This window comes from Mauremys mutica, chromosome 21, assembly GCF_020497125.1.
Source record: "Mauremys mutica isolate MM-2020 ecotype Southern chromosome 21, ASM2049712v1, whole genome shotgun sequence".
Taxonomy (NCBI): domain Eukaryota; kingdom Metazoa; phylum Chordata; order Testudines; family Geoemydidae; genus Mauremys; species Mauremys mutica.
The window spans coordinates 6678084-6702419 of NC_059092.1; the positions used below are offsets into that span (position 1 = coordinate 6678084).

Below are 24336 nucleotides of genomic sequence, written 5' to 3' on the forward strand. Positions count from 1 at the left end.
GTTGAGCTGGAAAGTCTTTTACTAGGTTAAGCTGATGACTTGGACCACCTGAACCTGGAGGTTGGACTAGATCATGACAATGGTCCCTTCTGGCCTTGGCATCGATGCACCTATGAATCTGAGCTATTGGTTGCAAATCCGTTCTCTGCCTGTGGCACGCAGTAGTTGAGTCTCCAGAGGGCTGGAACGCTTTGTTTGAATTCTGGTTGTTGGGCTTGGTTTGTGGGTGCTGGGGGGTGGCCTGTGTTATACAGGAGGTCAGAGTAGAAGATCAAGTCATCCCTTCTGGCTTTTAACTCTCTGACTCTAAAAGCAACCACATATGTAATCCACAAGTGCTACAGTTCCCGTTAGTCCGCTCTGGGCCCCGTCTATAACTGGACCCTGGTGTGGCTAGACTAGAAACTCGTATCATTGCCCCTCTTGCCTGGATAAAAGCAACGCCCGCAAAGAGGCGCTCTGGTTATTCACACACGTCTGTCCATTGGGCCCATTCACTAAGCGCACGGCTCTCTGTGTTTTCCCAATCCGTTGGAGTGGCAGTGGGCCGATTGGCCCTTTAAAGAGAAGCTTATGAAATACCAAGTAAAAGTTGTTCCTGCCCTGTAGCTGGGCCTCGTATCCCCGCTCCCCATGTCTGTGTGGGCTTTCACCAGCTTCCTTGCTGTGCTGGTGGGTGAAGGGAGGGAATGAACCGAACAGGGAATCATCAAGTGATCCATCCCCTGTCGTCCAGTCCCAGCTTCTGGCAAACAGGCTAGGGACACCTTTCTAATTGCTGGTAACCAAACCCCTGAGGCCCCACCCCTGCCCCAACTCTTCCCACAAGGCTCCACCTCCATCCTTTCCCCCTCTTCCCCCTGCACCCCATCGCTCGCTGGATCGTCTCAAGGAGCCTGCCTTCAGGTAGGAGGTGGCCCCAGCTGAGCAGGGGCTGGCGTGGGTTAATGACCCAGCACTGCCCCACGGTAACCGGACTTTTGGTTCAGGTGCTATTTAGGGTTGCCACGTCCCCTTTTTGAAAATCCGAGCACCTGGCAACCCAAAATGGCACCCAGACACAGACGCCAAAAACCAGACTGTCTGGGTAAAAACCGGACAGGTGACAACCCTAGAGTGCAGGGATTTTTTGCTTCAGAGGGACCCAACAGTGACTGTGATTATGATTGTGAAGGGCTCCTTGTTACCACAGTCCACAAAAGCATGCGCTTGGGCACAAAGGGTGCTTCACGGTCTCAGGGAATCTGTACCATTGACTGGCTGGCAAATGGCATGTGACACTTATACTCAATACATGGCATCCTTCAGAAAGCCATGGCTCTACTGGAGGGTCTGTCCAACAGTGCAACTAATCCTCTAATACAGTGGTTCCCAAACTGGGGTTCGTGAACCCCTGGGGATTTGCGAAATGTTACAGGGGGTTTGCAGGAAGAAAAATCCCTAATGGCAGACAGAGCTGTTCCTAGGGACCTCAGGCAGCACGGAGCCAGCAGCCCAGAGCTCCTGGACTTCCAAGAGCTAAGCAGATCAAAGCGAGCATATCTATCACACTTCAAGACTCCTTATAAGAAATGGAAAGGGAGGTGGATATTTTTTCCTGTTTTTCAAATTAAATGGGCAGCTAGTCTTGTTTTTTAAATTATTATGAAGAACAAGTTTACGCTTTGTTGTAACGTGCGTTGTTTGCCTGGACTGCTCAAGCCCTGAATGCTTGTGGAGGAGGAACTCTTTGAGTTGGCTTCTTAAATCCCTTCATGCTGTTTCACATCTGATACTCCTTGGTGAAACGTAGGAGTCTTGTCTTATAACAGGCTTAGTCAATGTGATACAAGCTACAAAAGTGAGATCTTGGAAGAGTGTTGCCGTTTTCATAATGTAATAAAAATACTGTAATGATAAATAATAATAAATAGTGTGTAATAAGCAAGTCATAAAATCAAATTTTATATTTCCAGGATCACTGATTTTATAATTTATACTCAGGTAAAGGAGAAAATCCCTAGAAAGATTCATTTTTAGGAGGGGGTTCGTGAGACTTGACATTCTAGTGAAAGGGGTTCACAGGTTGTTAAAGTTTGGGAAGCACTGCTCTAATACCATAGCGCGCATTTCACCATCCCTGAGAGTGGGAATCCTCTCCAGGATACCCAGAGACAGAGCTGCCAGCAGCCTTTCTGCAAACTCACTGGCAGGGTGGGGCCTTGCTTGTAGAGTGGGCTGCACCCTCTGGTACGCTCTGGCTCTTGTTTTATTACTGACGCCAGCTCATCGGTTCCCCGGCGGTGAATCTCTGACTTTGAAACCTCGCTTAGCCAATGGGACACCCTCAAGGGCGTCCTAGAACTGAAAGGGCTAAATGAAGGGAAATCTTCTCCACGTCCTCAAATGCCTGTGGGGCTCTTTCTGCTCTACCCGCTAATGGACTGGCCAGCTGGGAGCCTTAACGAAGGGTAAGGTCTTTATTCTTAGTTGCAGGAGGATTTTAGCAGCCGTTGAAGTAACTGCTAGTGCTAGCATTGGTTAGCTGGGCACTTACCACAGCAATTCATGCGGCTGTCCCACAGTGCCCCATGTCCCTGCCCCTTGGAATCAGTGGTAAAATTAATTCTCCCCCTGCTCTCGCCCCCTCTTCTAAATAAATATGTAGGTAGCTTGACCAGTTTATTTTTAACAAGAGAAGTTGTTTCCAGCTGTCCCCAATACCTTAAATTCCCCATCTGTAACTAGGGTTGCCATCTCTTCAGGTTTCCCCAGGGTTGTTGCCTCCCAGATCGCTGTCTCAGAAATCTGTCGGGGTGCTCAGTACACACTGCCTGCAGTCCAGTTTTATGGGCTCAGGATTATCCCAGATGTCCTGGAGTTTTTTGGGGTTTTTTTTCGTATGTACATCTGAGATGGCAACCCTATCGGTAACCTGGGGATAATGCTATTATGACTGGCTTTTGTGGGTATGCACCACTGCCCTCGAATGCATGGAACAGGAGCTGCTTACACGTGTCATACACTCTATACAGCTCAAGAAGATTTTCCATTAGCTCAAGTGGTGGGCTTCTGGAGCAGGAGGATGAGTGTTGTGACCACACTGCTGCTGTGATGTTCTGAATGGTCATGATAACAACCAAGAAGTTTCTAAGTGACCATAATTTGTTACAATATTCTGCCTACTGCATCACAAGGGTATTGTTAGTATTCAGTTAGTTAAGGGGCCACAATTAACTTACATTTCAATCTGTGTGAATAACGACTTTTCTAAGATGGAAGTTGTTGGGGAATCGTTTTCTTGAAAATAATCAGTCAAGATTTTAAAACCCATGTGGAAAAGTCCATTAGCATTTAATAAGGATGGAACCAATAAGGTTCTATAGAAGTTAGGCTAAAAAGCTACAGAGTTAATATCCATTGTAGAGAACTTCTTAAACCATCTAACAGAATTAAATGGAAAATTCTACTCTTGCTTCAGAATTTGATAAATCCGTTTGCAAATTCTATAGGAAGATTATCCTTCTTTATTGAATTCTTGAGGTGTTTTCCATATTTCAGTGATTGTCTGTCATTCTGAAGGATCCTTCACAAGTTTAAACAGATGGAGATCGATACTGAGTTGGTGTAAAATGTCATTGCTAAATCAGTGGGGTTATTAAAAGTTATACCAGCCAAGGATGTGCCCCCTAGTGAGCTAAATGATTCTTGGACACACATTCGTCTCTGGGGTGGAACACAGCAGTTGTTCAAACAGTGCACAGCAGCACTACGCAACAATCTAGGACAGGAAGTGAAGATGCCTGTATCCAGTAGCCTGCAAGTGGCCCTGATAGCAGCTGGGACCTCTACATGCTACTGTAGAACAAGTGTTACAATTCAGTCGCTGAAATATTCAGTCAGACCAGAAATGTGCAAAGAGTGAAGAAGCAGCAAGATGGTTGTGTGACAATGACATGATTTTACAAAGGCCCAGTATCTGATGACCTGCAAGGCTGCACTGGCTGGAGTTATACAAATGCCTTCAACACCAATCAACTTTAGGTCTGGGCTTGTGATCACAAATGAGCGCTGTTAATGCAGCCTTACCTGGTCCAGTATATTTTATAAATGGAATAGCCCCAAAATGCCTGTGTCGTCAGATGCTCCTGGTGTGGTGCTCTGCTCTGTTCAATGTTGATATCAATCGGCTGCGTGCGTGTGTTCCCTCTGTGTGCTGCCCCAGCTCTGCGCAGATCGCTGACACAGCAGACCCCGAGAGAGCCCCCAGTGACCACAGACTCTGATAAGGTATGAAGGCACCTGGCCCAGGTTTATTGTCAAACAAAGCACAGTAATAGTTCCCTCTAGACTGTACTCTACAGAACATACTACGAATATGTGCCCCCTGGCAATGGACTCAGCTCAGTCAGTGGCGGGACTTTCCACTGCCCCCTAGGCTGGACAAAGACACTGCCCCAGGGATGCATTCTTATACACAGGTACAAACAAGTTACACCTCACTCCTGACGCATTGAGGTACAACCCCTCTACGTAGCAAGGTGCCGCCTCTCACCTTGTACATGTTGGTTCAAACAAAACAACTCCGTCCATCATATTACCCTTGTGCCTCGTCTTTAGGATGGGTCAGCCTGTTCCTTGTTATCTGTGTGGAGTGTACGAGTATGCGAATGTTCTGATATCTGGTCTCCAGTACCTTTTAGGTCTGTCTCTCTTTGCAGCATCCGCCCTTTTCTTGCCAGCTTCTGTGAGCAGGGCCTGCCTCTGCTCACAGCTTAACTCTGCTTTATGTTAACAAAGACTTGACCATTACTTTAGTTCAGGCCTTAGGTCTCATACCGGGCCACTGATAAGGGTTTATGTTTCAAGGCCTCATCTTACTACAGCCTGATCATCTGGTAAGATTGCCAGGAAAGTTCACTAGCCTAAGTGCAAAAACCTACTGGATATTTTGCTCACTGGTCTTTTAAAAAATAAAAATAAAAAAGGCTAATGGCCTCAAGCAAGTGGGTAAGGCAGACGTCCCTTGATCTTGCGCACACAACCTGCAAGCTCTTGGAAAATAAAGACAATTTGAGTTGCTAGGTTCGGGCGGAGCAGCTAGGAATGGCTGGGTCTTGGAGCCAGCACAACAAGTTGGAACAGAGCCTAAGTTCAGGGGATGTTTATTCCTAGGATTGGAGCAGCTTAAAGGAACCTGTCAAGCTGTGGTGGTTTTTTAAAAATTCCACCACTTTTTATATCCCCTTGTGGGCTGGTAAACAAGGGGCCATAGGCGGCAGGTTTGTATAATTTTTGGTGGGGCCCAAAATGGTGGTGCCCCCCCGCTCCCGCCCTGTAAGCCGATATAAAATGAAGCTACAACGCGTCAGCGCCACAAGATTACAAGGGTCAATTAAAAGTGGAAAGTCAGAAGCAGCACTTGCCTACTTCAATATACGGTATTATATTTTGTTGCATCTGTTGTGATGAAGTGGGAATGTTCTTAATATTTTCTCTGAATACTGTGTGGGTGCCTCAGTTTCCCCTGCAAGATGCCAACTGAAGGTGTTGGGGACAAAGAGATCAGGTGGCCTCCTTGTCCAGAAGAGACACAGAGGCCAGAGGAGGGAGTGTCAGTTTGGAGCTGGCTGGGGAAATTGGGAGAGACCCAGAACTTGGTTCTGGGCTCCCCACCCCCCAAGATGGACCTGACAGAGGGGTTCTGTTTTCTGTACCAACAAGCTCTGTTTAAACTGTGTTCCCGTCATCTAATAAACCTTCTGTTTTACTGTCTGGCTGAGAGTCACATCTGACTGCAGAGTTGGGGTGCAGCGACCTCTGGTTGCCCCAGGACCAGCCTGGGCAGACTCACTTTGGAAAGTGCATGACGTGGAAGGGCATGCTGAATGCTCCGAGGTCAGACCCAGGAAGGTGTAAGCTTCTTGCCCTGGAGACAGTATGCTCCGAGAGAGGAGGCTCCCCCAGAGTCCTGACTGGCTTTGTATGGAGATGTTCCAAAGCATCACAGCATCCCCTTCCACACCGTGCACTTCCCAGAAGTCCGCACAGGCACTGACACTCCCTCCTCCGGCCTTTGTCTCTTTTCCAGGCATTAGGAGGCCACCTGATCTCTCTGTTCTCCAACACCTTCAGTTGGCACCTTGCAGGGGAAACTGATTTGGGAGAAATGAAGTAAAAGCTGCCCAAACCGAGCTTGAGCACTCCTGAATTTTGAGGTGTTCAAATCTGGAAGGCAGGTGCTGGGGGTGGGAGAGGGCTGTGGGCTCCATGGGGGAGCATGGCAGCAACTGTCTGGAGCTGCATGGAGCCAGATACGCTGGTGGCACAGTAAGCGGTTTGGGGGTTGGAGAAGAAGTAGGGAGTTCCGGGGGGCAGTCAAGGGACAAGGAGCAGGGGGAGTTGGATGGGGCAGAGGTTCGAAGGGGCAGTCAGGGGACAGGCAGCAATTGGATAGGCATGGGAGTCTAAGAGGTTTATCAGGGGACAGGTAGGGGGTGCGGTCCTGAGGGGGGAAGTTGGGTGGGGTCTCAGGAGGGGGCAGTTGGGGACAAGGAGAAGGGAGGCTTAGATAGGGGCTGAGGTCCCAAGGGGCAGTTAGGGGCAGGGGTCTCGGGAGGGGGTAATTGGGGAACAAGGACCAGTGGGGCTTAGATAGGGGGTGGAGGTTCTGGGGGGCAGTTGGGGCAGAGGTCTGGGGAGGGGGCAATCAGCGGACAGAGGCTGGGATTCAAAGGGCTCTGGGCTGCTGGCAGCCGCGGGGATCCCAGAGCCCTTTGAATCCCAGCCCCGGCTGGGAGTCAGAGGACTCTGGGCTGCCTGCAACCGCAGGGAGCCCAGAGCCTTTTAAATCCCAGCCGGGGCGGGAATCAGAGGGCTCTGGGCTGCCCGCTGCGGCGGGGAGCCCAGAACCCTTTAAATCTCAGCCGCTGCTGGGATTTAAAGGGCTCTGGGCTGCCTGCAACCGCGGGGAGCCCGCAGCCCTTAAAAACTCAGCCGCGGCAGGGATTTAAAGGGCTCTGGGCTGCCTGCAACCGGGGGGAGCTGAGACCCTTTTAAATCCCAGCCGCAGCCGGGAATCAGAGGGCTCTGCGCTGCCCGCTGCGGCGGGGAGCCCAGAGCCCTTTAAATCTCAGCCGCGGCTGGGATTTAAAGGGCTCTGGGCTGCCTGCACCCGCGGGGAGCACAGAGCTTTTAAAATCCCAGCCGCGGCAGGGAATCAGAGGGCTCTGGGCTCCCCGCCGCAGAAGGCAGCCCAGAGCCCTCTGATTCCCGGCCGCGGCTGGGATTTAAAAGGCTCTGGGCTGCCCGCTGCGGCGGGGAGCCCAGAGCCCTCTGATTCCCGGCCGCGGCGGGGATTTAAAAGGCTCTGCGCTCCCCGCGTTTGCAGGCAGCCCAGAGCCCTTTAAATCCCAGCCGCGGCGGGGCCTTAAAAGGCGCTGCGCGCCCCGCGGTTGCAGGCAGCCCAGAGCCCGGTAAATCCCAGCCGCGGCTGCGATTTAAAAGGCTCTGCGCTCCCCGCGTTTGCAGGCAGCCCAGAGCCCTTTAAATCCCAGCCGCGGCCGGGAATCAGAGGGCTCTGGGCTGTCTGCTGCGGCGGGCAGCCCAGAGCCTTTTAAATCCCAGCCGCCGCCGGGAATCAGAGGGCTCTGGGCTGCCTGCAACCGCGGGGAGCCCAGAGCCCTTTAAATCTCAGCCCCGGCTGGGATTTAAATGGCTCTGCCCTCCCCGTGTTTGCAGGCAGCCCCGCGCCCTTAAAATCCCAGCCGCGGCTGGGATTTAAAAGGCTCTGCGCTCCCCGCGTTTGCAGGCAGCCCAGAGCCCTTTAAATCCCAGCCGCGGCCGGGAATCAGAGGGCTCTGGGCTGTCTGCTGCGGCGGGCAGCCCAGAGCCTTTTAAATCCCAGCCGCCGCCGGGAATCAGAGGGCTCTGGGCTGCCTGCAACCGCGGGGAGCCCAGAGCCTTTTAAATCTCAGCCGCGGCTGGGATTTAAAGGGCTCTGGGCTGCCTGCAACCGCGGGGAGCCCAGAGCCTTTTAAATCCGAGCCGCGGCTGGGAATCAGAGGGCGCTGGGGGTCCCGCCGCAGCAGACAGCCCAGAGCCCTCTGATTCCCAGCCGCGGCTGGGAATTAACGGGCTCGGCGCTCCCCGCGTGTGCAGGCAGCCCAGAGCCCTTTAAATCCCAGCCGCGGCTGGTTTTTAACCGGCTCTGCGCTCCCCGCGTTTGCAGGCAGCCCAGAGCCCTTTAAATCCCAGCCGCGGCTGGGATTTACATGGCTCTGCGCACCCCGCGTTTGCTGGCAGCCCAGAGCCCTTTAAATCCCAGCCGCGGCCGGGAATCAGAGGGCTCTGGGCTGTCGGCTGCGGCGGGCAGCCCAGAGCCTTTTAAATCCCAGCCGCCGCCGGGAATCAGAGGGCTCTGGGCTGCCTGCAACCGCGGGGAGCCCAGAGCCTTTTAAATCTCAGCCGCTGCTGGGATTTAAAGGGCTCTGGGCTGCCTGCAACCGCGGGGAGCCCAGAGCCTTTTAAATCCCAGCCGCAGCCGGGAATCAGAGGGCTCTGGGCTTCCCGCTGCAGCAGGCAGCCCAGAGCCCTCTGATTCCCAGCCGCGGCTGGGATTTAAAGGGCTCTGGGCAGCCCTGGCGGCGGCGGCAGCGGCGGGGGGGCGCTCCAAGCAGGGGAGAAAAAACATTGGTGGGGCAGAGCCCCTGCTTGGGATTTATTCATGGGGCTAAAGCCCCAGAGCCCCATATAAGTCGGCGCCTATGCAAGGGGCTGGACTTGGTCCCTTCCCATTCAGCGATACAGGGTGTGGGATTAAACAGCAGCCTTGTGGTTTTTTGCTGGAAGTTTCTTGCAGAGAAATACTGTTGAGCTTCTCAGGTAACTGCATGCGTCAGCCCAATGGTGAGCCCCAGGCTTACGTGCTAGCTGGTGATTAGTGGAACCTCCTTTTAAAAATCACTTTCTGTTTTTTTTTTTTTTTTTTCTTCCTTCCTCAAATACATGGATAATCCTGTCTGACCCAAAGTATCTCTAGCACTAAGAACAACTTTTGCATTCTGTGTGGATTTAAAATATAGACACATGCACCACCCAAATCTGCTGCTGTTGCTTCTAAAGTGTCTTAGATCCAGGTCTTAGTGAGGATGGGTTGCACCAGTGAAGTAGTGAACTGTGGGAGAATGGGTCCTCCATGTTGTGACAAGGCACCCTTGTGCTTGTTATCTGGTATGTTAAAATTCGCCCACCATGTTTGCCTCTTAGCAGCTGAACAAGAGACCTTATAAATGTGTCTGCTCACATCAGCCAGGTATAAAGAGACAGTCAGGGCTTCTGCAGACACTGAGTCTGTGAGGCAGGGACATGCTTTACGGATGAGCAAAACGAGGCAGAGTTGGGTTAAGAGACTGGCTTGGCCTCAGACAGCGCTGGGAATAGCACCCCCGAGCCCTGACTGGTGCCGTTGTGTCCTCCTTACTCCTGCCCTTTAACACTTTCAGAAGAGCAACTGAAATTGGTTTGAAGTAGCAGTGAGTGAATGAAATTGACTTGAGTAAATCAAATCAGCGAACGCTATTAGTTTGTATAGTCCCTTTTTCTGACCCTAACCGTGCTTGACACACACATTGTTCACTTGAAGTCAGTTCGGGTTTCCACGCTGGGTGTGTCTGGGGAGGGTTTGCTGAAGAGCCGGCTGCGTTTCAGTGCTGGCTGACATGATCGCTGTCTAGCTGGAAAAGCTCCTTGGGATGGTGCAGGTTGACGGGCGGACAGAAGGCGTGTGTGTGTGTGTGTGTGTGTGTGTGTGTGTGTGTGTGTGTGTGTGTGTGTGTGTGTGTGTGTGTGTGTGTAAGATGTGAGCTGGAGCATTCTGTGAACTGAAGAGCAGCCTTGGTAACTTATTACGAAGTAGGACTTTGTTACGGGTCGCATCAGAGGTATAGAAGGATTGTATAGCTCCTTTAAATATAATCCTGCTTTAAAGGATAAGGAATCCCTTTTTAAACCCAGTAAAAAGCCGCTGTTAGCTTCTCAGCATTAGAGAGAGACTCCTGATTCTTGTCACTGGGAGGGGTGAGAAATGGGGAGTGTGTGACTGTGTTTCTGGTGCATTTAAATCAAAGCCACACCAGCTTGATTTCCCCCCACCCCCTGCCCCAGGGACACATCCTCAGCTGGCGTAAATTGGTGTAGCTCTATTGACTTCAATGGAGCAACATTGATCTCTGCTGGCTAGGGATATGGCTCCTCAGAATCTAGGGGTGGTTCTCAAAGTAGCAGTGGATTTGTTCCACTCCGGCCTCCCCAGTGCGAGAGCCATTTCTCCATGCAGCAAAGGAGCAGCAGTGCGGGATCAGCCACAGGGGCGGCGGGGTGCTGTCAGCCTGTAGGGCGGGGGTCGGCAGCCTTTCAGAAGTGCTGTGCCGAGTCTTCATTTATTCACTCTGATTTAAAGTTTCGCGTGCCAGTAATACGTTTGAATGTTTTTGGAAGGTCTCTTTCTATAAGTCTATATTATAGAACTAAACTATTTGTTGTATGTAAAGTAAATAAGGTTTTAAAAATGTTTAAGAAGCTTCATTTAAAATTAAATTTAAAATGCAGAGCCCCCCAGACCGGTGGCCAGGACCCAGGCAGTGTGAGTGCCCCTGAAAATCAGCTCGCGTGCCGCCTTCGGCACCTGTGCCATAGGTTGCCTACCCCTGCTGTAGGAGAAGAGCTTTGAGAAGGGCAAAGCGATGCATCACCAGTAGCCCAGGGGTGGGTAAACTGTGGGCCGCAGCCGTTATAAACCGGCCCGCGAGCTCCCGCTGGGGAGCGGGGTCTGGGGCTTCCCCCACTGCATGATTCTCTGTCCCGCTTCAGGGGAAGCTCAGGATGCGTCCCCTGCACGCACTTGTACTCCGTGGCTGTGGGGAGCAAATGCAGGGGAATGCATAATTGTTTGGCTGGTTTATGTCATGCTTTCCCTGTCTCTTTGCGTCCCCAGTTGTGTACGAGCACAGATCACGGCTCGAACGATCCCTGCAGAAAGAGCGAGGGGAGCACAAGAAGACTAAAGAAGGTGAGTCTCTTGCGCAGGCCTAGCAGAGGCCGGCAGCAACTCGGATAGTCTCGCCAGGGAATAAAACACACAGCGCCTAGAGTGGTTTCCACCTTCACAGCACTGTTCAAAGGTTAATGAATCCTCCCAATGTCTTCATGAGACGGTAGGTGGGAATTATCCCTGCTTGACACGTGGGGAAACTGAGGCAGAATGGTTCGTGCCTCACCCGAGGCCACAGAGGGAGGAGGTGGTGTGGGATCAGGGATTGGAACTCTGGAGTTAATGGCTCCTACTCCTGTATTTAGTCCCTGTCTAATCAACCCGTCTGTCTGGGCTCTTGCATTGACACCTGTGATGTAATATCTGGGTTCTTCAAACCCATTAACTAAACCCAGCACTGGACCATGCCTCTTCTTTCTAAATAGGTAAACTTTATGGCAAGGTGAAATAGCTTGTTCAGTTTCACAAAAATCAATACAGCTATTACAGGTTCAGTGTTTGCAAGGTGCTCTGAAGATGTGCAGCTACATAAGTGCTTCTTAATAATAATAGCATTATTGCAAGCTCTTTGTTATCGACATCGGCTACAAATTGTAAAACCTCCCATTAGCTTGAAATGCAGAGATGAACATGTCTATTTTTAAGACCATGAAATTGAATAGGAAATAAGAAGCAAAGGGACTAGAGCCTGTCTCTCATAGTAACGCTGAATGCTGGATGGCAGATCACTTTAGCCCTGAATGTTGCTGGCAATTTAACAGCTTGGTTTGTATCATCTGTGGAGAAATACGTCTCTCCCTTTTGGCCTCATTCCTAAGCTCCCTGCATTTCTGGAAACGTTGACATGTATCAGCCGAGTTTGTCATGAATCTGTGGATAAATAGTTGACTCAAATGTTGAATGTCTGTCTTCTAATATTTAGATTTCTTTCATAGTTTGTCAGCGTTGCTCTAGGAAAGCAGGCGCCTGGCAAATGGATCGCTGCAGAGCGTGCATGGACTCTGAATGGCTCAGGGCTACGTGCATCTTGGCTCTGAGAACGCTGAGGAGCTTTTCCCCATGACTGGGTCCAGTAGGCCATTTATTTCAAGCAAACCTCACATTGCTCGTGAAGTGAAGGACGAGGAGCGCTGTCTTTAGTTAGCCTTCACCACGCACTCCCCATTGTCCTGACCTGCTGTACGCGCTGCAATTACTCGGGTAGCCTCCTCTTGGGAAACCATCTATAGTGAGCCATGTAGTGGTTTTGTGACTGGGGCACAAGGAAGTTGGCACGGTTACTCCACGAGGATCTGCGAGACCAATGCGTTAACTCCCTGTACCCATCCTTTCCCAGGGGGGGGTTGATTACCATTCATTGTGTTGTGGTAGCACCTGGGAGTCCTGTTCTTGCACCACGATCCCCTTGTGCCAGGCGTTGTACAGACATAGATCCCTGCCCCAAAGAGCTCGTGCACTGAGCTGATGTGCTGCTGTGCCCTTAAAGTGAAGGGCGGCACGTCTGAAATATTGGGCTAGAGTTTGCTCAGCATTTTGGGGGGTAAAATGAAAAGCTCCGCCCACAGAGCATCCCTGCAGAGTGGCATGTGCTTGGCTCCCAGTGACACAGCAGTTGGGGTCAGTTCTGTTTCTCTGAAGCTTCTAAGCAAGTTGGGGGCATAAGTTTCATAGAGCTATTACCTTGCCTGACCAAGATACGGGCCCCTTTGCACTCTACGCAACAAATGTACAATCTAAATAGACAAGATGGACAAAGGCTGGTGAAGGGAAACTGAGGCACTATGTCAAGAAATGACTTGTCCATGGTATCTCAGCAAGTCGCTCACAAGGAATAGAGCCCAGGTCTCCTGAGTCCCAGTCCAGTGCCTTATCCCCTGGGCCGCTCTGCCTCCCAGCAGTAGTGATTTACACAGCCTTCTTGGGAGTGAGAGCACAGAGACGGAGTCTTGGTGGGGCTGCTCTCGCAGTAGGAGGGAGAAATCTGAGGCACACTGGTGCTCCCAACGGTATCACCCCCTTGTCTGGTGCTTCGTCGGAGCTCACTTCTGATCTCACTGCAGCCCTGATGACTAAGCTGAGCAAGGGAGGGAATCTCTGGCTTTACAACTGATTGGACAAAGCATGGGTGCTTCTGGCCCTGTGCTGGTCGCTGCAAGCCCACCAATACGTTATGGGGTCTAACTATTCTGTGTTAACTCCTGCTCCCCTGATGTGGTACCTTCAGCAAAGAGGGCTGGCACTGTCAGATCCTGGTTGCTTAGGGGAGCTGCGTCTCTCCCAGCAGGGACAGTCCTCTGGAGAATGCAGGGGAACCTCGGTGGTGGGAATTTGGGAGATGCATGAGAGCACCAGTGCCACGTTCTTCATGGAAAGGCCCTTCTTATTTGTGTGTTTGATTCAGAGGGAGGAGCATGCAGGCAGACACCAAATAACTGAATCCCTTTCCCAATTCCAATAACAGATTTACAATACCGTGATCGGATCTAGTTAGTACCGAGGTGGGGTGAGGAATTCACCTAATCTCCCATTCTAGGAAGACACAGTGTAGCAAATAAATGACGTACCTTTGTGAGGCTTGCAGGAGCCAGTGCTTCCTCATTGGCTGGTGCAGACAGGACTGAATGCAGTGCTATTTACGCCTGTCTACTGGAGTTGGGTTGCACGTGAAAATAGACTCATAGACTTTAAGGTCAGAAGGGACCATTATGATCATCTAGTTTGACCTCCTGCGCAATGCAGGCCATGTGTGCATCTCGCTTTGCTGGACTCTTATTTACATCAGAGTATCCACCAGGCAGCTCAATTAGAGGCCCAAGCACTGGAATATCGGGGGATGCTGCAGAGCAGGACAACGAGACGCGCTAGCAGAGCTGCATGTGTGGCCCCAAGACTGGACTAATGGGGGATGCTGCAGATCGGGGTTGATGGACATTGCTCGAAGCGGGCAAGGGGACGCAAGCCTGGAATAGCAGCTTGGTGCTGTAGGGCCAGAGTGGAGTGGGCACTGAAGGGAGGTGAGAGGTCATGGGAGCTTGAGGAGGCCAGAGCCAGCAGCTGGGTCCCTCGCTTGGCATAAGCAGTAAAGCCTCAGGAAAGGACAGGCCCTCTTTTTCAAAGGGCTTTCTGGGTCGAATGCAGCGACGCTTGTGTTTTCCTTAACCCTAGACACTGTTGTCTTCATGTTTTGCCTCTTGCAGTGGGTTAAGTTGAGTCTGTTTGAATCATTTTATTACGATGTGTTTTATGGCAGGGCCTAGGGACCCCGATCAGGTGCTGTACATGCAGTATAATGACTTTCCCTGCCCTAAAGAATTGACAGTCCAGCCTTCCTATGTAAGTCGTGTCTGAGAGAGGATGAGATGTCCCACGGTTCTCTTTGGACTCTTGGAGCTGGCTTTGGCTCACTAGCCACAGCCCTTGGCGAAAGGTGTGCGAAGAGAAATCAGTTGGCTGTAAAATGCACTGCTTCCTCCACCTGTGTATGCTGTAGCTGTGCCGCTGATGTTCTCCTTCAAGCCCACAGCCGTGCTGGGAGAGATGCCACTGTGTAGCTTTAAAATGTATTTCTCACTAGCATCTTTCGTCTCAAAGGGCCCCCAAAGAATTGCGCAATCTTTGCACCGCTGAAATGCTGCCATCTCTGGGGTGCAGCGTGGCAGCCATCTAGAACACTGTACTGCAGTGGGAAGAAGGGAAATTTTGGCCATGGCAGACGGGTCTAATGGAAAGTACTTACACGGTCTGTGATTGCACAGAGCAGAAAAGACCTCAGTGTTCTTTAAGTCTCTTAAAAGCTTCTGCATTCCATTGGGCTGTATCACAGCCTTTTGTCCGGCTAGGAGTTTTTCCTCCTCCTGAAAATCTAAAACACATCCTTGTAAATTCCATCCAATTAAACTCTCTCTTCTTTTTTCCTTTCTAGATTTTTTGGTGTATAAATTAGAAGCTCAAGAGGCACTCAACAAAGAGAAGGTAGGTGCAGTACGTCCCTGTGTGTGTTTGAGAGAGAGAGAGAGAGATGTCCTTTTAGTATTTCCACAGCTGCACACCAACATACAGCTACCCAGAGGGAAGTGAAAAAAGACTCATTGGGGATGATGCTGGCTAAACGGTATATTTGTTTTTAATGAAGAAGTTAATAGGGTGTATTTGTGAGACACTCCTGTGAATGTGAAGAGCATCTACAGTTACTGGGGAAAGAACGACAAGGAATCTTGATCCTCATGCTTCAGGGCTTGGGTCAGGAAGAAATGCATCCCTAGGGGGTAACCCACTTACTTTAGATTATAGGACTTGTTACTCCCTCCCTGAAGCATCTGAAATTGGTCACTGCTGGAAACAGGGCATCAGAATAGGTGGAACATTTAATCAGTTCTTCTGTGACTGCTAAATACCATGCAGCTACAGAATTAGTATAGTGGATATACTTGCTAAATAGACTGATGGCTACGCAGCTCCATAGCAATTGTGTGTGGTGATATTTTGTGCCCTATTGAATATATAATTTGAGTTGTGGGTTAGAAGATAGCAATAACTATGCTCTGTGCTTAGTTTGCAATTCCATGGTGCTGCCTGTGATCTGTCCCGTGCTATTTAAAGCTGCCCAAATGCAGATCTGAGCAGAGAAGCTTATGAAAAGGCAACAATTCTGCATCTTGTTCACCACCTGCCCCCTGCAAGCTCTGAGTTTTCACAGGGAAAAACAGAATCTGGGCCCTGTCTTCTGGACTTGTCATTGCCAAGAAGGTAGAGAGGAGTCAGAGAGCTTTGGGGTGCTAGGAGCAGGGACCAATGGAAGGGTGCAGGGCGGAATGAGAAGTGCATGAAAGAGAGGGAAGGTCCACGCTTGAGGGAACAGGGCGTTTGGGTAAATGGCAAGAAATCCTCTCAGGTAAATGAGAGCCAGGTGGTGCCATTGAACTGTACATGTTGGAGAGACCATGTTGCCTTCTGCTGCCACACAAGGAACACAAGTGGTGGAGCTGCAGGCAGATGAAATGGGTCTTGGTCCTCGTCAGCACACTAACTGCCCTGGTTTGATTTAAAATCGAGTTGGTTTAAAGCAATGCAAATCATTCTCTGGGCACGTTACGTATCTGTAAACACATATCTGGTAGCTGTGCCCATATCCAGGAGTTTAAACGGATGCAGTAAAACCAGCGCAAAGATTGGTTTTTAGTTAAATTTGGTGTAATTTTCGCATGTAGGCGAGGGCTTAGGGCTTGTGTTGTATCTCTCTCCCCCCTACGGCTCGTTAACAAAAGTTGACAAGAGCCGTCATCCCAGTTCTCAGGGAATTCTGTCCTTTACAAAGCTCAGGTGCGAATCACAGGCCAGCTAGAATTACTCTGCATTTACACCAGAGGAATGAGAGCAGAATCCTGCCCCTTAATTTTAAATAACTTCCCTGTCTGCATCTCAGTGCATGTACTCAGGAGCCAGATTCTGATCTCACTTACACTGGTGTAACTCCATTGAAGTCAGTGGAGTTACTCCAGTTTTATGCCACTGTGAGAGCAGAATATAATCCTTCATTTTCTTTAAACTGGAAAAAATTCCTTGAAACCAATATCTTTTGTGAAACGGGCAGGTTCGATGAAACACCTGCACTGAAAAACTTCTGGTTTTTAAAAAAAAGTTAAAGCCTCTCATTTCAATATTGTCAAATCAGAAAGTTTTTTGAGGGTTTTTTGGTCTCGAAACAACTTTTCACTTAGAAATGTTAGTAAATTTTACACTAAATATTTTAATCAAAATCAAAATGAAATGTTTCAAACTGATCAAAAAGAAATATTTTGATTAACCCAAACCAAAGGGATATTTTTGGATTTTTGGTTCACACAATTTTCAAGCTTTCAAGTTTTTGTCCAATTTGTGATCGGACTTTTTGACATTTAAAAAAAAAAAAAGTCTTATGGGACAGGAAAACTGTTTCCTGCCCAGACAAAACTAGTAGTTTGGTTATTTTAAACTAATCCATTCTAGCAGCACTCCCTGAGAAGTGACCCTTCTAGGTTAAATGGATACATCGCATAGTCTTATACAGGAGACCAAACATCATGTGCGTTGATTTGCATGTACTTTTAATGGCATGATTATGTAGCCACGCTGATGTTTGTGTGTGGTTTTGATCTGCTTCTGTATCTTCTGCATTCTAATGTTTTTATGTATTTGTTACAGCAAGATTCTATGAACAGATATGGGGCCCTCAGTTCACAGCATAAGATACTGAAGGTAAGTCAGTGCATGACTGGTGAAAACACACCTGTTTCTGCAGTGAAGACATGGCCGGACAGATTAACGTCGTGCCCTTTTAAACTTCCAGAACTGTCTGTGCCTGGCTTATACCATAGATCTTACCCTCCTATTGTGACCCAATAGGGCTCATGTTGGAAACAACGAAGCAGTTCTTTCCCCCTCACTTTGAATCCGCTCAGGCTTTCACAAAAGGTTTGACTAACACACAGGTGCTGGGAGACTGTGCTGTTGAGTAGCTAGAGCAGCAGAACTGGATGTGGGGGCTCTTGGCTTCCAGTCTCATTTCTGCCAGTGACTTGCTGTATGATCGTGGGACGTCATTAATATCTGTACCTCTGCACAATGGAGATAATAAGCTCATCACCGGAGCATGAGGTGGCGTAACTACTGTGTGTAGGGGTGCGTTGGCTGAAGGGGGCTGTGTAGCTGGTTCCCAGGCTGGCTGTAGGGGTGCGTTGGATGAAGGGGGCTGTGTAGTTGGTTCCCAGGCTGGCTGTGGGGGTGCGTTGGATGAAGGGGGCTGGGTAGCTGGTTCCCAGGCAGGCTGTGGGGGTGCGTTGGATGAAGGGGGCTGGGTAGCTGGTTCCCAGGCTGGCTGTGGGGGTGCGTTGGACGAAGGGGGCTGGGTAGCTGGTTCCCAGGCTGGCTGTGGGGGTGCGTTGGATGAAGGGGGCTGGGTAGCTGGTTCCCAGGCTGGCTGTGGGGGTGCGTTGGCTGAAGGGGGCTGGGTAGCTGGTTCCCAGGCTGGCTGTGGGGGTGCGTTGGATGAAGGGGGCTGGGTAGCTGGTTCCCAGGCTGGCCGTAGGGGTGCGTTGGCTGAAGGGGGCTGTGTACCTTGTTCCCAGGCTGGCTGTGGGGGTGCGTTGGACGAAGGGGGCTGGGTAGCTGGTTCCCAGGCTGGCTGTGGGGGTGCGTTGGCTGAAGGGGGCTGTGTAGTTGGTTCCCAGGCTGGCTGTGGGGGTGCGTTGGATGAAGGGGGCTGTGTAGTTGGTTCCCAGGCTGGCTGTGGGGGTGCGTTGGCTGAAGGGGGCTGTGTAGCTGGTTCCCAGGCTGGCTGTGGGGGTGCGTTGGACGAAGGGGGCTGGGTAGCTGGTTCCCAGGCTGGCTGTGGGGGTGCGTTGGATGAAGGGGGCTGTGTAGTTGGTTCCCAGGCTGGCTGTGGGAGTGCGTTGGATGAAGGGGGCTGTGTAGCTGGTTCCCAGGCTGGCCGTAGGGGTGCGTTGGATGAAGGGGGCTGTGTAGTTGGTTCCCAGGCTGGCTGTGGGGGTGCGTTGGCTGAAGGGGGCTGTGTAGCTGGTTCCCAGGCTGGCTGTGCGGGTGCGTTGGCTGAAGGGGGCTGTGTAGCTGGTTCCCAGGCTGGCCGTGGGGGTGCGTTGGACGAAGGGGGCTGGGTAGTTGGTTCCCAGGCAGGCTGTGGGGGTGCGTTGGATGAAGGGGGCTGTGTAGCTGGTTCCCAGGCTGGCCGTGGGGGTGCGTTGGACGAAGGGGGCTGGGTAGCTGGTTCCCAGGCTGGCTGTGGGGGTGCGTTGGATGAAGGGGGCTGTGTAGTTGGTTCCCAGGCTGGCTGTGGGGGTGCGTTGGACGAAGGGGGCTGGGTAGCTGGTTCCCAGGCTGGCTGTGGGGGTGCGTTGGACGAAGGGGGCTGGGTAGCTGGTTCCCAGGCTGGCTGTGAAGGTGCGTTGGATGAAGGGGGCTGGGTAGCTGGTTCCCAGGCTGGCTGTGGGGGTGCGTTGGACGAAGGGGGCTGGGTAGCTGGTTCCCAGGCTGGCTGTGGGGGTGCGTTGGATGAAGGGGGCTGTGTAGTTGGTTCCCAGGCTGGCTGTGGGGGTGCGTTGGCTGAAGGGGGCTGGGTAGCTGGTTCCCAGGCTGGCCGTAGGGGTGCGTTGGCTGAAGGGGGCTGGGTAGCTGGTTCCCAGGCTGGCTGTGGGGGTGCGTTGGATGAAGGGGGCTGGGTAGCTGGTTCCCAGGCTGGCCGTAGGGGTGCGTTGTTTGAAGGGGGCTGGGTAGCTGGTTCCCAGGCTGGCTGTGGGGGTGCGTTGGACGAAGGGGGCTGGGTAGTTGGTTCCCAGGCTGGCTGTGGGGGTGCGTTGGATGAAGGGGGCTGGGTAGCTGGTTCCCAGGCTGGCTGTGGGGGTGCGTTGGATGAAGGGGGCTGTGTAGCTGGTTCCCAGGCTGGCTGTGGGGGTGCGTTGGATGAAGGGGGCTGGGTAGCTGGTTCCCAGGCTGGCTGTGGGGGTGCGTTGGATGAAGGGGGCTGTGTAGTTGGTTCCCAGGCTGGCTGTGGGGGTGCGTTGGACGAAGGGGGCTGGGTAGTTGGTTCCCAGGCTGGCTGTGGGGGTGCGTTGGACGAAGGGGGCTGGGTAGCTGGTTCCCAGGCTGGCTGTGAAGGTGCGTTGGACGAAGGGGGCTGGGTAGCTGGTTCCCAGGCTGGCTGTGGGGGTGCGTTGGACGAAGGGGGCTGTGTAGCTGGTTCCCAGGCTGGCTGCTGTTCTGTATCACCTATTTGACAGGATGCCAAGGAGCTGTGGTCTGGGTAAGGAGGAGGTGCCAGCACCACGGGATCTGGGGGTGAAGCCATTGGTGCTTTTCTGTTGCCCAGCTGCCCCATTCTGAGAGCTGTTACGGGCCACTGGGAGGGCATAGGCGCTACAAGCAATTATTGTCAATGAACCTTCCATAAGGATAGCTGCACAGGAGGTGCTGATTGCGCCTGACGTGTCATTGTACCTCTAGGTGATGGCTGAATGCCACGGTGATCTTGAGTTAAAATTAGACACCCTGGGCCTGAAAGCTTGATTTGGGTGAAGGAGAGGGTGCCCTGTCTATCTGTTATGAGGGCTGCTGCGTGTGCAGAGCCGGATAGGGCCGAATCAGTTAAGAAAACAGCTGTGTCAGCAGCACCTTCCCTTTCTGCAGTTTCCTTTCTGCCTACAGGCCTATCGTTAGCTGTCTGTGTTAGATCTGTATCAACCTGCGGACTGCGTTTCGCTGTTGTGCTGGAGGAGGTGGGCATGGGCTGGGGGACATGACCAGATAGAAAAAGCTCCACGGTCCTCGGTGGCTAGTCGTCCAGCGCCCGCCCCACGGACAAGGTTGGGGACCACTGCCTCACTAGGTGTGTGTGAACTGTTCAGAGCGGAAAGCCCAGCTCTGTGTGTTCAGGACTCTACCGGGGGCTGCATGCCGAGCGAGAGGTGGGGTGGAAGCTCTTTGTCAGACGAATCTGGCTTTGCAGCGTCAAATGTGAGGAGGGAAATACAAATTTTCACAAGTTTTACACAAAAATAAAAGATGGGCATTTTGTCAAAATTTCCCCCAAAACCCAAAATTGGAGGAGGGGGAATTGCGCCCAACACCACAGAAGGGCCTCCTGTCTTGCCCAGGCCTGTCTGGGAGCAGAACTTGCCCAGGACAAATGTCCCTTTGTCTTTTTCCACACTCGGGTTGCTCCTCTCCATCATCCCCCCCTCCCCTGCATTCCACCTGGACCCTGGAACACTCTCTGCCTTCCTGTGTGAGAGGGCAGCATATAAAAATGTTCCTTAGTGCTGTTACTGCACCGCCCAGCTGAAGATTTCAACCTGCTTCACAAATGGGAGGGAATTAAACCTCTCAGAATCCCTGCCAAGTAGACAATATCCCCTCTTCCACCGAGGGGAAACTGAGGCCCTCTTCTGGCTTCCTAGAGGAAAGGGCGCATATATGAGAGAAGCCACCAGCTTGGCTCACGGGCTGCTGCTCCCTCTGTATCTGCGTGTGATACTCATTTGTAACAGGAAATGAGTCTCCTGGTGGAAGGTGTGTGGCTTTCTCCCCAAGTAGCAGCAGCCTGTGACCGTATTGCTGCTGTCTCATCTGCGATGTGATTTCTCATGACTCTTTGCATCTCGAGTGGAGACTGAAGTTTTTTTTAAAACGTTCATCAGAAGAATGCACCCGTCACCATTTACTGTCTGCAAAGGCGAAGAGCTGGATTTGAATGAAAGAGATTTGTAGACCAGGACCTCCTAAAATTTGCCATACTCTGGGAACTTGCAATGAATGGCATTTTCCTAGCACTCATGGTACAGGGCATGTATTATTTACCTCTTCATTTTTCTAAACTGACATTTGCAGAGCTGCTTTGTACGCCACGAGAGAACTGTTTATTTTGTACTGCATTTCTCCAGTGCTCTCCAGAATTAAAATTGCAGCTGGCAGAGAGGTCTCGGGCACTGTACACCCTCTGAGCAGGAAAGTGAATGTGGGGGTCTTATGCCGTATTCCACATGGCACAGATCAGTGATTCTCAACCTCTCCAAGACTAGATGTCTTGCTAAAAGATACACCCTTGCTCAGCTGCAAATTGAAGGACTTGATGTAGGGAACACTGAATAAGTTTTATGATAGATCCATAATACATCTTAAATACTTTATGGCTTCCATTACCATAATACCTGAGCACTTCACAACACTTCTCTGAAGTAGGAATGGATTAGTGGCCCCCCCCCTTTTTTTTTTACAGGTGGGAAACTGAGGCACAGAAAGATTCAGTAACTTTCCCTGGGTCACACAGGAAGTCTGTGTCAGAGCCAGGAATTGAACCCTGGCTGCCAGCTAGTGCTCTAACCACTGGACCATCCTTCCCACAGGTCAGATCTTTAAAATCAGTCTTTGGTCAGCAACCCAAAAACTGAGCAAAAAACTTGTCCTGCAACCCACTATGTTTAAAATAAATAAATCAAGAAAAATTGATCCAAGGCTAATGAAATGTCAGTGTAATTTAATCCAAGATGCATCTCTTCGTGAATTCCTTTTAAAAATAAATTTAATAAAAATGAATTGTAAAAATTTAGTTTTATATTAAGTCAATCAATTATTTTAATGTAAGAAAGTAATCTCAAACTATATTTGGCTGAAATCACATTAAAAAGGGACATACGCAAGTCCACTGTGAATGTATTAGAGAAGGATTGCAGCTAAATGTGCTAATTAATTATCGTTAATGTGAAATGTGAGCTTGCTTGCAGTACATCATGTTCTCTGTTCTATTGCAATGCACTATTGAGTGTGTTCTCAACCCGACTTGTGCCCATTCCACAGCAGAGAGAGGAGTCTGTTATAGTTCTCAGTTACTGGACTTTGACTCAAATTGTAGAGAGTCATGGCTCAATCCCTGCTCACAACCAGGATGGTGGTGGTCATGCTTCTTTAACACGTGGTGTTGGATCACTCTCCAGGTTTAAACTTGTTCCTGTATTTTTGTCTATAGGAATTGGGTGAACATGAAGCCGAAAGCAGCAGTCAGACCTTCTGGTTAAGACCTTCTGTCTCTGGCTTCAAACTTGCCCCTGGCTTCTCTTTCTCTTGCTGAGTTTATGCTCAATGCCTTTTTCCACAGGTTGGAGCATACCACGCTCACTCGGGCCATGCAGTTGCTTTTGCACGGTCCCAGAAGCTCTGGACACTGCAACCCTGTTGGAGCTGTTGAGGGACCCACTTCCAGGCTGCTCCTGGGACTTGAGAAGTCCTCCTGCGTTTATAAAATGAACCATGTGGCATGTATGCCAGACTTCTGGCTTGGTACACTGCAAGGTGTGAATCCTCAGTGTACTTGTAAAGGGTAAAATGGCAACCGAGACTCATGGCTTCTCTCCCCAACATTGACTGAGGTCTCAAGCAGGTTTATTTAACGTCACATTCCCTATTTCTTGATGTTTCTCACTTTTGAGTTACAAGCATTTTTAAGCCATTAAGTTTGCTCTAAGCAGAATATTTTTCCGGAGGCTGATTTGTGGCTGACCAATCCCCTGGAGCATGTACGTTTTTCAGTTACTTTGGACCCCCTAGTAAGCCTTGTGTTCACACAGCATTACAGTTCTTTGTAGCTTATTTAAAATGGCAGGCAGGGAAAGATGCTCTTGTGGTGAAGGAGCTGGACAATGGGCCTGTCTACACTGCAGAAAAGGGGTGTGCTTCACTCAGAGTGGTTAACTTGGGTTACAATAGCAGTGAGGACGCAGCTCAGGTTAAAGGCCATAGAGCAGCCTGGGGCTCAACATGAGCAGCTAACCCTGGTTAAACGCCAAGTTGCCATCTCTTCACTGCTATTTTAACTCAAGTTCACTCACCCTAGTTAAGGACACACCTCTCTTGTAGTGTAGACATACCCTGAGACTCAAACCTGGGTTCAGGTCCTGATCCTGCCACAGACTCCCTGGGTGACCTGGGCAAGTCGATTAGGGAACTGAGCAAAGAGAGACTATCTCTGTAAAATGGAGATCGTAATCCTTCCTTTGTCTGTCTAGACTGTAACTGTTTGTGGCAGGAACGGTCTCGTCTCTCCTCTATACAGCGCTTACAGAATGGGGTTCAGATCTCAACTGGCGTCTCCAGGTGCTACTGCAATACAAATCCTAAACCAGCATTGGGACAGCGCTGTGGATTATGGGATACTATTTTCATCCGTAATGTATGTATGTGAGGACTTCTGTGGCGTCTCTCTCTTTACCTTATTGCTCTGAGTAAGATTGTTCCGCAGGAGACGGGTTGTGCTATGGACTTCCCACAGATCTGAAGGCCCTATAAAAGTACGTCCCATTGTTCTATGAAGCCGCGAGGGTGATGCCAAACACTGATGGCATTTTTAAAAAGTCATTTAGGGGAAACAAATTGGAATTACTGCTGTAGCCCTGCAGAGTTATTGTACTGAAGGGCCAGGAGTTCACCTGCGAGCCGGTCGATTTGTATATGTAATTGGTGCTGGCAAGCTAAGTGTGGAAGGACTCCATGGGTTACTATGGGAAACCAAAAGGAGGTGAATTCTGGTTCACTGGGTTTGAGCAAAAGGATGTCTCGGCAGGTTTTGTTCTCTAGTGTGGGGAGGGCAGGGAGACGGAGTCTGTTCTCAAATTATTTCACCCTGCATTTTTGAAACTCCCCTCCCTCTGAACCCAGCCCCTGAGTCTCCTTAGGGCCCCTGGTCCCTGTGCCCTCGCCATTGTCTGGAGCAGAGCTGATATGTGGCCTGTTGGCCGTACGTGTCACCCACGGGTCATATTGAGGCAGCA

The 24336-nt window shown here is 50.7% G+C and overlaps 1 protein-coding gene across 2 annotated transcripts in view; it reads left to right on the top strand.

The window, feature by feature from the left end:
* The window catches only part of LOC123354258 (Golgi integral membrane protein 4-like), a 79697-nt gene that overhangs the window by 12849 nt on the left and 42512 nt on the right, over positions 1 to 24336 (top strand). For both annotated transcript variants that reach the window (XM_044996098.1, XM_044996097.1), the window contains exons 2-4: positions 10973 to 11047; positions 14952 to 15001; positions 17210 to 17263. In XM_044996098.1, the coding sequence (XP_044852033.1) occupies positions 10973 to 11047; positions 14952 to 15001; positions 17210 to 17263 (179 nt within the window). The remainder of the gene's footprint in view (positions 1 to 10972; positions 11048 to 14951; positions 15002 to 17209; positions 17264 to 24336) is intronic.